The sequence below is a fragment of the Kogia breviceps genome, chromosome 18 (genome assembly GCF_026419965.1).
Source record: "Kogia breviceps isolate mKogBre1 chromosome 18, mKogBre1 haplotype 1, whole genome shotgun sequence".
NCBI classification, from domain to species: domain Eukaryota; kingdom Metazoa; phylum Chordata; class Mammalia; order Artiodactyla; family Physeteridae; genus Kogia; species Kogia breviceps.
Genome location: NC_081327.1, coordinates 14,087,273 through 14,104,638, shown reverse-complemented (window position 1 = coordinate 14,104,638; position 17,366 = coordinate 14,087,273). Strand labels below are relative to the sequence as shown.

Genomic DNA, 17,366 nt, shown 5'->3' with positions numbered 1-17,366 from the left:
TCAGTATTTGTGGCTCGCAGGCTATAGAGCACATGCTCAGTAGTTGTGGCACACAGGTTTAGTTGCTCCGCGTCATGTGGGATCTTCCCAGACCAGGGCTCGAACCCATGTCTCCTGCATTGGCAGGTGGATTCTTAACCACTGTGCCACCAGGGAAGTCCTTGGATTTGACTTCTAGGATACATACACTGTATCCTTTGAGATATCTATTATATTGTGTTTGAGTCCAGAATTGCTAAAATTTCTTTATTACTTTCTTACCCACCTTCTGGGAGAACAGCTAAGATACTGTGTCCTGAGTTGTTATGATTATTAAAAGAATTTGTATAATTTATATTGTTACATTGGCAAATAGAATTCATATTCATTGCCTGACACAAGTGTTGTCTTACACCTGCTATGGGGTTAAAGATCTTTGCATTTAACGTTAACTCAGTATTCCAGCAAGGACTTTTTTTTTTTTTTTTTTTTTTTTTCGGTACGCAGGCCTCTCACTGTTGTGGCCTCTCCTGTTGCAGAGCACAGGCTCCGGACACACAGGCTCAGTGGCCATGGCTTACGGGCCTACTCACTCCGCGACATGTGGTATCTTCCCGGACCGGGGCACAAACCCATGTCCCCTGCATCAGCAGGTGGACTCTCAACCACTGCGCTACCAGGGAAGCCCAGCAAGCACCTTTTAATATTTTAGAAGGCTCCTTGTTTTCCTCTCACATAGTTCTTGCCTTGTACCAGGCCCTGATTTAAGCCCTTTTAATATACTGAGTTATCTAATTCTACAACTCTATGGCATAAATACTACTTGCGTTATTGTTCTTTGAAGAGATTGCTAAGACAAAGAATATTTAGGCTACCCTCCAGGGTTACATAGCTAGTTAGTGTCGGAAGCAGGTTTTCTTACCCAAGCAGTCTGGCACCAAAGTTGATATTCTTAGCTGTTACAACATACTGCCTCTCAAGGCAAAGAGATAGCATGGGTTTAAATAAAAGAAGACATTTCTTTACCTATCTGGTAAAGTATTTATACAGCTAGCCATTAACAATCAAAGACTATGATGGGCTAAAGTATACTAAACCAATGAAAATCAACAAATCCATAATGATACATAAATAAGAGGTCAGAAAATTTATACTCTCTTTATACTTTGTAATTCTATGGTCACTCTAAGGTGAATGTTCTTTCAATCTTCTCATATTTCTCTTCTCTGAAGTCTTTCATTTCAACCTCATTTATTAAAAACTTAACCAATTCTCAAAAGTGTTTTTTAGAATTGGTTATGATTCTTATATATTTCTATATATTATGTTACATTTCTTTGTTGTAAGCAGGGTGTTCCATTTCTAAGCCAGTTTTGACTACCTTATTAGTGGAAGGGGAGTTGCCCTGGAGGGTTACAAGTGATGTGACAAGTAAACAGGGCTAGGTGAGTGAGGACTTGATGAAGCAAGGAAAGCCATCACCAGAGTAAAAAGCCCAGCCTGTCCAAGAGGAGGTTGGCCCCTGTGTTTTTTTGTGGAAACTCCCTTTAAACCCCTATGGGAAAAAAGCCTGATACTTGGGGAAGCAAATTAAGATCTTCCCCAATTCAACCAACATTTCCCCTAGTTCCTCTTGTATTTAGACTTACATAAATGTCTTCACTGACAAAAAATCTTGGTCATTTATATAATCAACACTTAATCAGTGTCTACAGTAAGATAGATATTGTGTTAGCCCTATACGTACAATGGTAAGAAAGACCAATACAGATCTTAATGTCATGGAACTAACATACTAGTAAGTGAGATATATAATAAATAGGTAAATAAATGATTAGAAAATATATCATGGATAGTGATATGTGCTATGAAGAAAAGTAAGCAAAATAAAGAGATGAAGAATGATGGAACGAATTCAGGTATTATGGTCAGAAAGGGATCTCTGTGGTCCTATTTTAGCATTCTATGAATACACAGTTCCTCATCAACAATTCACTTAATGCTTTTTACAATTGAAAACCTTCATTTAAATCAGTGTTGTACTAAGGCCATCATTCCTTCTAATACCTTTAATTAGTTACCCTCATGCTAATTGATAAACTTGAAATCTAATGGAAAAGGCAGCAAGTGCTTGATTATACTCTTTATATGATTGTAACTAATTAGCCACCTCAAATGGTGCACTTGAAATTTTCTGACCTCTTATTTATGTATCATTATGGATTTGTTGATTTTCATTGGTTTAGTATACTTTAGCCCATCACAGTCTTTAATTGTTGATGCCTAGCTGTATAAATACTAATTCCTTATGGATTATTGTGTACCTTTGACTTGATTCTTTATTCTTTGAATTTACTATTGCTTTCTGAAGCTTTCCCAGGCTCACCCTATACCTTCCCTATCCCAGACTAAACACCTGAATTGGTTAAAAGTGAGTTCTTCTGGTCTTCCATGTTTTATGTGTTTTGTTCCTTTTAAAAAAATTAATACTAGCTATAAATTTTTAGTTGTTTAGTTAACATGTTTTAGTACACAAAGTACTTTTTACCCTCTTTTGATTCTTATATTGTCAAAATGGTGGTCTTCCTTGATGATTTCTGTGTCTTTTTGTTATGATTCATTAATATTATAAAACATTCTTGCTTCTGTCACAACAGTCAAGGGCACATCTTTTACCTTCCCTGCTCCAGGTCATGACTCAGATCTTTATTTTAGGAGCCCTGGTTCATTACCTGGTTTATTGCCACAACCTGGGCAATAGGCATGCTTATGATTTTTTGTTTCATGGGAGGTAAGTCTTTGACAATTTTATCTCTTTCTAGCAAATTGTTCTTTTTTCAACTTTTATGGCTTCTGGGGTTTTCAGTATTTATTTACCTAGAAAATAATTAATAAGTCAACATTTTCAAATTGATTGGCATACGAGTTTTACAACATTTAAAAAATGCCCTCTGTGGTGGTTCTTTCACTTGTCATTTACGTTTTTTAAAAATAGATCTTTATTGGAGTATAATTGCTTCACAATACTGTGTTAGTTTCTGTTGTACACCAAAGTGAATCAGCCATATGCATACTTATGTCCCCATATCCCCTCTCTCTTGAGCCTCCCTCCCATCCTCCCTACCTACCCCTCTAGGTCATCGCAAAGCACAGAGCTGATCTCTCAGTGCTATGCTTCTGCTTCCCACTAGCTAACTACTTTACATTTGGTAGTGTATATATGTCGATGCTACTCTCACTTCGCCCCAGCTTCCCCCTCCCATCCCGTGTCCTCAAGTCCATTCTCTATGTCTACATCTTTATTCCTGCCCTGCAACTAGGTTCATCAATACCTTTTTTTTTTTTTTTTAGATTCCATGTATATGTGTTAGAATATGGTATTTGTTTTTCTCTTTCTGACTTACTTCACTCTGTAGGACAGACTCTAGGTCCATCCACCTCACTACAAATAACTCAATTTCGTTTTTTTTATGGCTGAGTAATATTCCGTTATATATATGTGCCACATCTTCTTTATCCATTCGTTTGTCGATGGACATTTAGGTTGGTTCCATGTCCTGACTATTGTAAATAGTGCTGCAATGAACATTGTGGTACATGTCTCTTTTTGAATTATGATTTTCTCAGGGTATATGCCTAGTAGTGGGATTGCTGGGTCATATGGTAGTTCTATTTTTAGTTTTTAAGGAACCTCCATACTGTTTTCCATAGTGGTTGTTTCAATTTACATTACCACCAACGGTGGAGGAGGGTTTCCAGCATTTATTGTTTCTAGATTGTTTGAGAATAGCCATTCTGACCGGCATGAGGTGATACCTCATTGTAGTTTTGATTTGCATTTCTCTAATAATTAGTGATGTTGAGCATCTTTTCATGTGCCTCTTGGCCATCTGTATGTCTTCCTTGGTGAAATGTCGATTTAGGTCTTCCATCCATTTTTTAATTGGATTGTTTGTTTTTTTGATATTGAGTTCCGTGAGCTGTTTGTATATTTTGGAGATTAATCCTTTGTCTGTTGTTTCATTTGCAAATATTTTCTCCTATTCTGAGAGTTGTCTTTGTGTCTTGTTTATGGTTTCCTTTGCTGTGCAAAAGCTTTTAAGTTTAATTAAGTCCCATTTGTTTATTTTTGTTTTTATTTCTGTTACTCTAGGAGGTGGGTCAAAAAAGATCTTGCTGTGGTTTGTGTCAAAGAGTGTTTTTCCTATGTTTTCCTCTAAGAGTTTTATAGTGTCTGGTCTTACATTTAGGTCTTTAATCCATTTGGAGTTTATTTTGTGTATGGTGTTAGGGAGTGTTCTATTTTCATTCTTTTACATGTAGCTGTCCTGTTTTCCCAGCACCACTTATTGAAGAGGCTATCCTTTCTCCATTGTATGTTCTTGCCTCCCTTCTCGTAAATTAGATGACAATATGTGTGTGGGTTTATCTCTGGGCATTCTATACTGTTCCATTGATCTATTTTTCTGTTTTTGTGCCAGTACCATACTGTCTTGATTACTGAAGCTTTGTGGTATAGTTTGAAGTCAGGGAGCCTGATTCCTCCAACTCCGTTTTTCTTTCTCAAGATTGCTTTGGCTGTTCGGGTCTTTTGTGTTTCCATACGAATTGTAAAATTTTTTGTTCTAATTCTGTGAGGTATACCACTAGGAGTTTGATGGGGATTGCACTGAATCTGTAGATTGCTTTGGGTAGTATAGTCATTTTCACAGTATTGATTCTTCCAATCCAAGAACATGGTATATTTCTCCATTTGTTTATGTCATCTTTGATTTCTTTCATTTTTTATATTTGTTGATTATATTCTTTCTATGTTCTCTAACTCATCACATTCTGATTCTATATTTATTGAATTCTCCTCTTACCTTTTCTTTAGGTCACTTTGTTCTTTTCTGTCTACTTGAGTGGAATGTATACATTGGTTTTCATTCTTTCAGTTTTATCAATATAAGTTTTTAAATCCTTACTTTCTATGTGACTAATATTAAGTTTCATAGATTTTTAATGTGCAATATTTTCAATGCCACCATTCCCTGAAAGTTTTGTAATTTCAGTTACATTTCCACAATAACTAAACAATTATTTGATAGAAAGTTTCTTCATTTCTAAGTGGAAGTACTTTTAATTTACTGATACTGGCATTCATTTATGATTTTATTGTTTCAGTCAAATAATGGTGTTTGCATTATTTCACCTTAATTATACATAATTCAGTCACAGGAAATTATTTTTGCCTTTTATCATGCAATGTATATCAGTCACTTTGGATTTTCCTTAGGTTGTTCCCTCATCTGATTGCCAATCTCCAGCTAGGTCCAAGAGATCTTTTGTTACAAAGTGCCTTACACTCTTGCCCACCTCCACCACCTTTTACATATCATTCTGTTACCAAATTCTCCTTTTAAGCCACAGGTTTACTCAGAATTGCATAAGCTTTAAAATATGGGAAATACCTATTATAATATCTAAAACATTCTGATACTTTTTTAGGCATTATAGCAGTGGTTAGCTTGAGAATAGGAAAATAGAAAGGAATACCTGGGAAAGAGCATGAAGGAAAACATTTAAATATAGACTAGGATTTCAGGAGGATAGATGAATAATAGTGAAAATGTTACTGAAGAGAGGTAAATAAAACACCATCTTTATTGGGATGAAGAAACTCATGGTTTTTCATAGGAGGAAATTAACAGCAGTGATGGAGACAGTATGTGTAGGTGGAGAGGCAACTGGAAAACAATCATTTATAAACACTATTATATATATGAATGTATCTTACTATATTATAAATTCCATGTATATAAATTTATATATATAAAATCACTGTAGTGTAGTGTGAGGTTTTAAAGGCATGGAGATTTTTATAGTTATATAATTATTCTGATAATTGTGTTCTCCAGTGACTTATTTTTGTAATATTGGCTTTTATTCTCACATTGCTTTCAACCAGTGATTTGCTTTTCCTGTAATTGTAAACTGCTATACCTTGGGGCTTGCTATTCATTGGCACATAGAAGAATGAGTTTATTTGTCCTTTTGGAGTTTAACAAGGAAATAAACAGTATGATAACAGAGAAAATTACAGATTACACAATTGAAAAAATGGGTATGAGGGCAAGGAACTAGATATTGGAATAGAGACATAGATATGAACTTATTTAGAGTCAGCTAGTACATAATTTCAGAGGGTGATATCTTTTAGACCCGGACAACGAAAAGGTGGTAGCATATAAGGATTCCATTTCTGAGAAATGAAATATCTTATGGGTATCTCTAAATGATAGGAAATGTGGTTTGATGCAGAAGGTGAAAATGATTAGGAGAAAGGGGATAATGGATTAAAATGTTGTTTTACAAGCAGCACCCTGTTATTGATGGTAAAGTATTGGGATTATATTGTAAAAGAAAAAAATAAAAGTATCAGAAAACTGTTAGTATGTATCAATAATCAAATTTTGATCTGTATTTGCAGTATCTCTACAAGATACTGATGACTAAATTCCACATCTGTAGGTGTTGATTCAGTTTATCTGGATTAGTTCATGAACATCAGTACTTGACAAGCTTACTAGGTGATGATCAACACCAAAATTTCAGACCCACTGACTTAATCCATTTCTCTTAGCACAAACCTCACAACCTTATGTTATACTCTTACCATTCTCTGAGTTCTCTTTACCTTTCCTCAAACTTCATAACAGTATTTTAATCATTCACTTATATCGTGAATTATTTTCAGTTTTTCTCCTGTGCATTTTATAACTATTTTATCTTTGTTACACATGAAAAAAGAAATTGTTTTTTTCCCTTTCTTTCAGACTTGGAATCCAAGTATGACAAAAAGACTTTATTTACAGAGAAGGACATTATTGAAAAAAATGATTCTCAGTGGGAAGTAATAGAAAGTAGTAAATTAGTTGGCCTTGAGAACTCCATTGTCAGAAATGATTGGCAAAGCAAAAGGAAGATTGAAGTACAAAGACCTGAAGTGGGATATTTCAGTCAAATGAAAATCATCTCTGAAAAAGTGCCCAATTATGAAAATCATAAATCTCTTATATTACATCAGAGAATTCATGATAGTGAGAAGCCCTGTAAGGAATATGGGAAGGTCCTTAGTTGTGACTTAAACTTTGATGAATATGAGAAAATATATACTGGTGAGAAAACCTCTGAATGTAGTAGATATTGGAAAACCTTTGGAATAGATGACCCACATACCCTACAACTGAATATTCATACTGGTGTGAAACCTTGTAAATGTATGGAATGTGGGAATGCATTTAGTTTTTATGAAGACAGTAGTGTACACTGTGATGATCAGAAGTGCTATAAATGTAAGCAATATGGAAGGATTTTTAGAAGGATTGAAAAAATCACTCCACTTCAAAGAATTCATGATGGTGAGAAACCCTATGAATGCACTTTCTGTAGGAAATCATTTAGAGTGCATGCACAACTTACTAGACATCGGAAAATCCATACTGATGAGAAACCTTACAAATGTATGGAATGTGGCAAGGACTTTAGATTTCATTCACAACTAACTGAACATCAGAGAATTCATACTGGTGAGAAGCCATACAAATGTGTTCAATGTGAGAAGGTCTTTAGAATTAGTTCACAGCTTATTGAACATCAGAGAATTCATACTGGTGAGAAACCTTATGCATGTAAAGAATGTGGGAAGACTTTTGGGGTCTGTCGTGAACTTGCTCGACATCAGAGAATTCATAGTGGTAAGAAACCCTATGAATGCAAAGCATGTGGAAAGGTCTTTAGAAACAGTTCATCTCTGACTAGACATCAGAGAATTCATACTGGTGAGAAACCATATAAATGTAAGGAATGTGGGAAAGCTTTTGGAGTAGGTAGTGAACTTACGCGACATCAGAGAATTCACAGTGGTCAGAAACCTTATGAATGTAAAGCGTGTGGAAAGTTCTTTAGACTTACTTCAGCCCTTATTCAACATCAGAGAATTCATAGTGGTGAGAAACCTTATGAATGTAAGGTATGTGAGAAGGCCTTTAGACACAGTTCAGCCCTTACTGAACATCAGAGAATTCATACTGGAGAGAAACCTTATGAATGCAAGGCATGTGGGAAGGCCTTTAGACATAGTTCATCCTTTACAAAACATCAGAGAATTCATAATAGTAAGAAACCCTGTGAATGTAAGGAATGTGGGAATGCCTTTAGAGTAGGCAGGAAACTTACTTGATATTGAACAAGTTGTACTGGTGAGAAGACTTTTGAATGACATATATAAACCCCATTTGTTTCTGAGTTTCATTGAAAAATCTGTGTGTTTAAGTAGAAGTTATCACAGAGATTCTACCTCTCTTAAATCTGTTTCCAGACTTTATGGCCACTCTAGAACTAGAATTATTCATTCATAAGTGATATATACTTTCAGCTTTGTTCAATATCACCAAATATTTCTACTTTTTATATCAATTAACATTCTGAATATCCATTTATCTAGGATGATGCCTATCAATCCGTTTCTTAAATGCATGGGAAATGTATTTCCCTAATTATTAATTATTTGAGTTATTTTCATATGAGTTTCTTGTCCAGGGATTTTTTTTTTTTTTTTTTTTTTTTTTGTGGTACGCGGGCCTCTCACTGTTGTGGCCTCTCCCGTTGCGGAGCACAGGCTCCGGACGCGCAGGCTCAGCGGCCATGGCTCACAGGCCCAGCCACTCCGCGGCATGTGGGATCTTCCCGGACCAGGGCACGAACCCATGTCCCCTGCATTGGCAGGCGGATTCTCAACCACTGCGCCACCAGGGAAGCCCCCCCAGGGATGTTTTGCTTACAGTTATTTTTGGTGTTTGTGTTTTTGTTCTTTTGGCTATTTATTGTTTTTGACTTAGTGATTTGTAATATTGCTCAAATATATCTTTTGCATTCTAATTTTTTGCTTGCTTTATATGGCGTACTTATCTTCTCCAGAGAGTTAGAACCCCCAGATACTATGTGGTTTTAAAGTTTTGTGGTCCTGCAAGGTGTTTGTGTAGATTTGTTTTGTTTTCTCTTGATTTTGTTTTAATGGTAGATGTTTTAACTTTTCCATTGTCATCAAATATTTGAATTCTTTTTGAATTTCTATTTTGTTTTGACACAACAGATTTCCCTAAATACCTTTTGCAACACAATTCCTTTTTTTTAATTTTTATTTTTATATATATATATATATTTTTGTGTGTGCTAGGTGGGCCTCTCACTGTTGTGGCCTCTCCCGTTGCGGAGCACAGGCTCCGGACGCGCAGGCTCAGCGGCCATGGCTCACGGGCCCAGCCACTCTGCAGCATGTGGGATCTTCCCGGACCGGGGCACAAACCCGTGTCCCCTGCATCTGCAGGCGGATTCTCAACCACTGCGCCACCAGGGAAGCCCCACAATTCCTTTAAGGAGCCTTTTCACCTCTAGGCAGTACCAGTCGGCATCCAAATGAAATGAGCATTTTAAATATTTCATAAAATATTCTAACCCAATCTTATCAGTCTCTTAAATTTGTTAGGCAGCTTTAAAAGTAGGAGAAAATCTACAGCTATTGCAATGATTATAAACTGGTCACTAAAATTAAGAGGGTTTACAATGCTGCTATTTACCATGGCTTCAATTGGGTTTTGTATCTATTTATAATTTTCCTTTTTATTCCATTCAGTGTTGTCTTACTGTGTTTTGGCAGTTGGAAAATCAGTAGACCTTTGATTTTAGCAATCTCCCCTGACTCAGGAAAAACAAAGAGACAACAACAAAAAAATGAGACAGTTAATAAGGTTGCAAATCTTAGCTACTCATCACCTCTTTCTTACGACAGTTGACCTGGTTATATAATCAAAGTGATCAAAAGCCACTGGTTATTAATTTTTATAAGAAAATTTACCTGTTATATTTACATACGTTTACATCACTGTCATTCATTAGATTTTAATTTTTGAGATTGGTGTCTTGCCCAGTTTTGCATGATCAGCAGTAGTAAGGTGTTTTCTCATTGGGTATACTGAGCTATGTTTTCTTTACATATTCCTTATTAGTAATTTATTTAAGTTAGCAGTTATTAAAAGTATGTAACTGATAGATCATTCATGTCCTACAGAGTAAAAGAATGGGTCTCTGTTGTTACTCTTTTTATTGGGATACTTGCTATTTCATATCTTTGAAATAGTTCAATTGTATTATAATTATTAATGTTGTTATTAATAGCTCACTCTATTTACTGAGCTGTCATGTGACCACACTGCTGATTTGCTCTTCTATCCTACTCTACCTGGTTATTTTGAGTTACCATCAATGCTGATTAATTTCCCTCTTCTTGCATAGTACTCCAGAGCTACTTGCCCTATGCTTCTTTGTGTGTTTTTAATATTTTTTGCTTGCTCGAACAAATTAAAACAATGAGCTATCCAAACCTTACATACAGACTTAAAATTAATGACAGAAATAAAATAACCATGTGGCTTGACACTTATTTTTTGAATCATTAATGAATAAATGAAAAAAAATACAATACATCCTTATTGTCTCCCTTATTTGTAATTACAGCTATATTTTGTTCACATTACAATAATATTTTGGTCACATTACATTAACATTTTTCTTTGAATTTTGTTATGAACTCCTGTCATTTCACAGAATGCTAATCTGATAAACCAAAATGTAACTTTTGGTACTTTTTCTGGTACTTTTTCTTGGTGCTCAAATTGATAAAATTTATTCTTTTCCATTTTCATTTGCTCCTTTATCCTTTCCACATTTTCCCTAGCCTACTTGGAAGCTTTGGGTTCTTTCCCCAAATACAAGGGGATGTTCCAGACCTATCCTGTTTATTGCTGTCCTGAACCATAAAATTAGCTACTGCAAAGAAGGGATTCTGGTTCAATTTAATGGTGAAGAATTCTAATTAATAAATATAAAGGGAATGAGGGAAATAGGAAATCACCATAATAGTGGTAATTATATACAAAATCCATTGATGGATGGTAAGAGTTGAAGGTGAAAGTATAAGGAAAAAATGGGATATTAGAATTGTCTCAAAGTATCTCTCCCAAGTGTTTAATTACAAAGATAAAACATTGCACACACCCCTTTAACCAAATAATCACCAACAGTGAGACATTGGCATCAAGGTGATGCACTAAGAAGGGCAAACACTTGGGTAGTATTCTCACCAAAACATGCGTAACTATGTTCTAATAATGAAGGAACTGCAGGCAGACCCAAATGATTACCCTTTTGTAAAATAACTTGCCCAATACTCCAAAAGTTCATACCTTTTCTAGGTCATAAAAGGCAAGGGAACTAAACAATGCCGGATTGTGGATTTAATTTTTGGAACATTAGCAGAGAAAACTTGATGAAATTCAATCAAACCTGTCATTTGATTGATAGTATTGTTCCCAATGTTAATGTCCTGGTTTTGATCATTATACTACAATAGTGTAAAATGTTAGTATTAGGCAAACTGGGAGAAGGGCATATGGAAGCTCTGTAGTTCTCTTGCAATTCTTTTTTTTTTCTTCTTGCAGCTCTTAAGAATAGAATTTTTTTTTTAAATACTCTGTTTCCAGTCAAAATGGGAATAATAGAGGCAGGATTTACCTTCCTGCCTAAAATAACAAAACACTAGATAAAATATGAGAAATAAAGGTTTTCAGACATTGGACACCAGGCAACACAATGGGAGTGCCTAAGAAAGTGTAAACAAATGTGATCCATACACTTGACCCAGCTTACTGCCTAGAGAGCATTTCCACATCTCAGCACTGTGAGGGGGAATACAAGGGGAGCTTTGTAATCTCCCTAAGTAGACAAGATGGAGGTGAGAGTCCAGGGAGGCAGTGATGGCTAGAGTCTGCAGGGCAGAGTATTGAGCCAAGTTCTAATCAGTGCATGGCATCAAGGAAAACACCTGAGGCCAGCAAAAGAAATGCATAAGAGCACAGGTAATCCTTGGAGCTCACACAGAGCCAAGAATAGTTTGTGTCCCCATCAGCAAGAGTGGTAAACCTCATAATTTATAGGGCACTGGTTAGATTACTCAAAAAGCTACTGCCTCAGTAGAGAGGCAAGTTAGCACTAGATTAAGGCCTTCCTAGTCCCACCTAGCAGAGCTTAAACAAATCTTGAACAAATTGTTTCCAGGTAACATAAGTATATTACAGAACAAAGTTTGAGTATATTTATAGAAATGCAAAAATACCAAGCACATTGAAGGTAACTTTCATAATGTCTGTAGTAAATAAATTTTACCAGAAGTGTAAATAAGCAGGCATACATGACTATAATGCAAAAAATCAATAGAAACATAACCAGAACTAGAAATGACAAAAATAGGTTTTGAATTTGATAATAGATACTGAAAATACAAAAGTCATAACTATATTCTACATATCCAACAAGGAAAAGAGATTGATCATGTTAAGTACCAATGTGGAAAATATTTAAAAGACCCAAACAAATCTAGAGGTAAAAACAACAGTGTCTGAGACATAAAAATACAGTTGCTAGGATTAATAGGTTAAACATTGCAAAAGCAAGCATTAGTAAACTTGAAGACATAGCAATAAAAACTATATAAATTGAAACAGAGAAAAACAGACTGAGAAAATAAGAGTATCAGAGAGCTGTACGACAACTTCAACTAGCCTAATTATGTGTAATTGAGATCCCTAGAAGACAGGAAAAAGAATGGGCAGGGGACGAAAAAATAATTGAAGAAATAATGGCTGAGGGACTTCCCTGGTGGTGCAGTGGTTAAGAATCCACCTGCCAATGCAGGGGAGATGGGTTCAAGCCCTGGTCCAGGAAGATCCCACATGCTGTGGAGCACCTAAGCCCATGCACCAGAACTACTGAGCCTGCGCTTTGGAACCTGTGAGCCACAACTACTGAGCCCCCATGCCATAACTACTGAAGCCCATGCACCCTAGAGCCCATGCTCTGAAACGAGAAGCCACTGCAATGAGAAGTCCACACACCACAATGAAGAGCAGCCCCCGGTCACCACAACTAGAGAAAGCCCGCGCACAGCAACGAAGACCCAATGCAGCCAAAAATAAATCAATCAATAAATTAATTAATTTTAAAAAATAATGGCTGAAAACTTTCCAAATTTCATGAAAATTATAAACCCACAGGTCTATGAAGCTCAACCTATCCCAATCACAAGAAACATGGGGGACAAGGGGGTATTACTCCAAGGGGTCATAACGAAATTGATTAAAATCCATGCCAAAGAGAAAATCTTAGAAGCAGGGAGGGGGAGAAATATCCTGTATGTGCAAAAGAGCAAAGATAAGAAACCATACTTCTGGACATGATGGAGTAAACACATTTTGCCCTATTACTCTCCACTTATTAGACTTAAAATCCATGGAAAAAATACATGAAATAAACTTAAGAAGAATCTGAAAGTTGGAGTAATGGAGGCCAGCTCTGTTGACCTTGGGATTCGAGTAACAACCCAGCCCAGTGGTGAGTTCCCTGGCGGAAGACTGGGTGTTTTGTTGTTTTTGTCTTCCCATATATTCCTATCTGAGCACCAGAGACTTGAAATTAGAAATACCACCAGGTGCAAACAACTACCAAAACACCAAACAATAACAAAAAAATAAAACACCCAAGGTATACTTGCTTCTCCTATCCAAAAGGGCTGAGAAGGTTGCTGCCCTGCAGAACAATACCCTATTGACAATGCCAACTCTACATTAGCTGAACACTTTAAAAATGCCAATCTTTCACACTATTATGCACAACAGCTAGCAGCACCATCCTCCCTTCTTGCCCGTAAGCATCTGCAGAGGCCTTGTGTGTACACAGACTAAGATCCCAGCCCAGCAGTAATGCTTCTTCTCCCAAGCAATGGGCATATGCAGATGCTGTGTGTGTGTGAGCAGAGACCTGACTGCCATCCTGGCCCATCAATAATGGGCATCTATAAAGATCGTGTATTTGAGTAGAGCACTGACTGCCAACCTAGCCCAAGAACCATGAAGCACACCTCATTTCCTGGCTGGCAGGTGCATTGAGAGGGTGTAAGTACAACTGGGGCATTGACTACTGTTGCAACTTGGCACTTACTGGGTGGTGTTCCTCCCCTTACTATCTGACACACAATTTACAGGGGCAGTATGTGAATTATCATTCCAATGAAGCAGTAACAAAGGTCCTTTCCCTTTCCAGCCAGTGGGGACTCCAAATACTATGTGTGTAAACAGCCATGACTAAATTCCAGCTTATCAACAAGTAACAAGATTTACATAGGAACCAGAGTGTCATAAGATTATAACCCAAATCATTGGTGTACAGTCAAAACTTACTCATCCTAGCAAGAACAAGGAATAGTCAACCTGAATGAAAAAAGACCAAAACAAAACAAAAAAAACCAAGATGACAAAGATGTTGGAATTATAAGGATTTTAAAGTTACTATATAAAAAAGCCCAAATAAACATGGAATGCACATAAAAACAGAGCTCCAAAATACATGAAGCAAAAATTGACAATTTCAAAATAGGTAGAGCCTTCAAAGTCACTTTCAATATCAGCTAGAACAACTAGGTAGATGGTCAACAAGAAAATAGAAGACTTGAACAAACTATAAATCACTTAGATAATAGGCATCAATAGAAACTCCACCCAATAAGAGCAAAATACACATTGTTCTCAAGCATATACATATAAAACATTCTCCAGGATAAAACACACTGAGACATGAAACAAATCTTAATAAATTTAAAAGGATTAAAGTCATACAAACTATATCCTTCAGTCACATGATATTAAATTAGAAATCCAAGAAATTTGAGAAATTCACAGATACTTGGAAATTAAACACATTACTAATTAACCCTAAGGGTCAAACAAAAAAATAAGGAAAATTAGAAAAATATTTTCAGATGAAAATGAACCTAATGAGATGCATATAAAGCAGCCCATAGGGGTAAATTTACAGCTGTAAATGCTTATATTTTAAAAAAGAAAAAAAAATCTCATATCAGTAACCTAACTTTGCAGCTTAAGAAGCTAAGGGGAAAAACCTAAAACAAGGAGAAAGGAAATAATAAGGAATAGATGAGAAATAAATGGAAGAGATAATAGAAAATATATATAAATGAAACCAAAATTTGTTTCTTTAAAAGATCAGCAAGGGACTTCCCTGGTGATCCAGTGGTTTAGACTCTGTGCAGGGGGTGTGGGTTTGATCCCTGGTTGGGGAACTAAGATCCCACATGCCGCATGGCACAGTCAAAATATTTTAAAATATCAAGTAAAAGATCAACAAAATGACTAATATTTGGCTAAAGCCACCATGAAAATAAAAAGGGAGAAGGTACTAAAATACAGAATGAAAAAGAGGGCTTAACTACCAACTTCACAGAAATATAAAGTATAATAAGGAAATGCTATGAATACCTGTATCCCAGCAAATTAGATGACTTATAAAACAAATTCCAAAAAAGACAAAATCTACCAAAACACTCAAAAAAATGGATAATCTGAATATGTCCATATTTCTTAGAGGAAATGAATAACAACCTTCAAAACAGAAAGCATCAGGCACAGATGATTTCACTGGTGAATTCTACCAAATGTCTAAGATAGAAATACTAATTATCTGTGATCTATTCCAGAAAATAGAATGATGTCCTAACTCATTCTGTGAGGCTGTCATTACCCTAATACCAAAATCAGATAAAGACATTGTAAGGAAGGAAAATTACATACCAATATCTCTCATGAATATAAAAGCAAACATCCTCAACAAATTATTAGAAAATCAAATCCAACAAATGTAGAAAAGTAATTACATGCCACAGTCAAGTGGGATTTCTCCTATGCATGCAAGACTGGCTCAACATTTCAAAATCAAGTAATTAATGTATCATATCAACAAGCTAAAGAAGAAAAATCATATGATCATATCAATAGATGCAGAAAAAGCATACAAAAAGATTCCATATGCATTCATTATTAAAACCCTCTCAGGAAACTGGAAATAGAGGAAACTTCTTCAATTTGATAAGAACATCTACCAAAAACTAACAGGTAACATCATATTTAATGGTGAGGAACTAAAGCCTTTCCTTCTAAGAGCAGGAACAAGGGAAGGATATCTGCTCTTACCACTCATATTCAGTATTGTACTGGAAGTCCTAGCTAATGCAACAAGAAAAGGAAACCGTATACAGATTGGGAAGTAAGAAATAAAGCTATATGCAGATGACATGGTTGAATGTGTAAAAATCCTGAAGGATGATCAAAAAACTCATGGGACTAATAAGTGATTATAGCCAAGGTTGCAAAACATAAGGTTAATGTACAAAAGTCAAGTACTTTCCTATACACCAGCAATGAAAAGTAGGAATTTGAAATTAAAAACATAATTATTTACATTAGAACCAAAAAAGTACTGAGGAATAAATCTAACAAAATATGTACAAGAGGGCTTCCCTGGTGGCACAGTGGTTGAGAGTCCGCCTGCTGATGCAGGGGACACGGGTTCGTGTCCCGGTCCAGGAGGATCCCACATGCTGCGGAGCGGTTGAGCTTGTGAGCCATGGCCACTGAGCCTGTGCGTCCGGAGCCTGTGCTCCGCAACGGGAGAGGCCACAACAGTGAGAGGCCCGCGTATCACAAAAAAAAAAAAAAAAAAAAAAAATGTACAAGAGATATATGAGAAGAACTAGAAAACTCTAATGAAAGAAATCAAAGAACTCAATAAATTAATATTCTATGTTCATAAATATTAAAAAATTCTATTTTCATAACCCAATATTGTTAATATGACAGGTATTCCAAACTTGACCTATAGAGTCAATGCTATATCAATTAAAATTACAAGTTATTTTGTGGATATTGACAAACTGATTCCAAAGATCATATGAAAAGACAAAGGACCCAGAATAGTCAAACAATACTGAAGATGAAGAAGTTGGAGGACTAACACTATCAACTTCAAGATTTACTGTAAAGACACAGTAATCAAGACAGTGTGTACTGGCAAAAGAACAGACAAGTAGATGAATGGAATAGAATAGAGAGCTCAGAAATAGATCCAAACTAATAGAGCCAACTGATTTTTGACAAGGCAGCAAAGACAAATCAACGGAGAAATGTAACAACAAATACTGCTGGAACAACTTGATAGCCACAATAAGAAAATGAATCTGGACCAGGCTTTACAACTTAAAAAAAATCAAAATAAATCATGGACCTAACTTTACAGTGTAAAACTAAAAACAACAACAACAAACAAACAAACAGAAACAAAACCACAAAAACTTCTAGAAGATAACATGGGAGAAAATCTAGGTGAATTTGGGTTTGGCAATGATTTTTTTTAGAAACACCAGAAGTACGGTCCCTGAAAAA

At 35.9% G+C, this 17,366-nt stretch overlaps 1 protein-coding gene across 4 annotated transcripts in view; it reads left to right on the top strand.

The window, feature by feature from the left end:
* The window catches only part of LOC131744965 (zinc finger protein 260), a 141,461-nt gene that overhangs the window by 103,924 nt on the left and 20,171 nt on the right, over nt 1-17,366 (top strand). For 3 of the 4 annotated variants that reach the window (XM_067019112.1, XM_067019114.1, XM_059045066.2), the window contains exon 5: nt 6,798-14,367. In XM_067019112.1, coding sequence (XP_066875213.1) covers nt 6,798-8,203 — 1,406 coding nt within the window. In that variant the 3' untranslated portion in view covers nt 8,204-14,367. Of the gene's footprint in view, nt 1-6,797; nt 14,368-17,366 lie in introns of those variants that run through there. The other variant, XM_067019116.1, reaches the window with a different exon arrangement.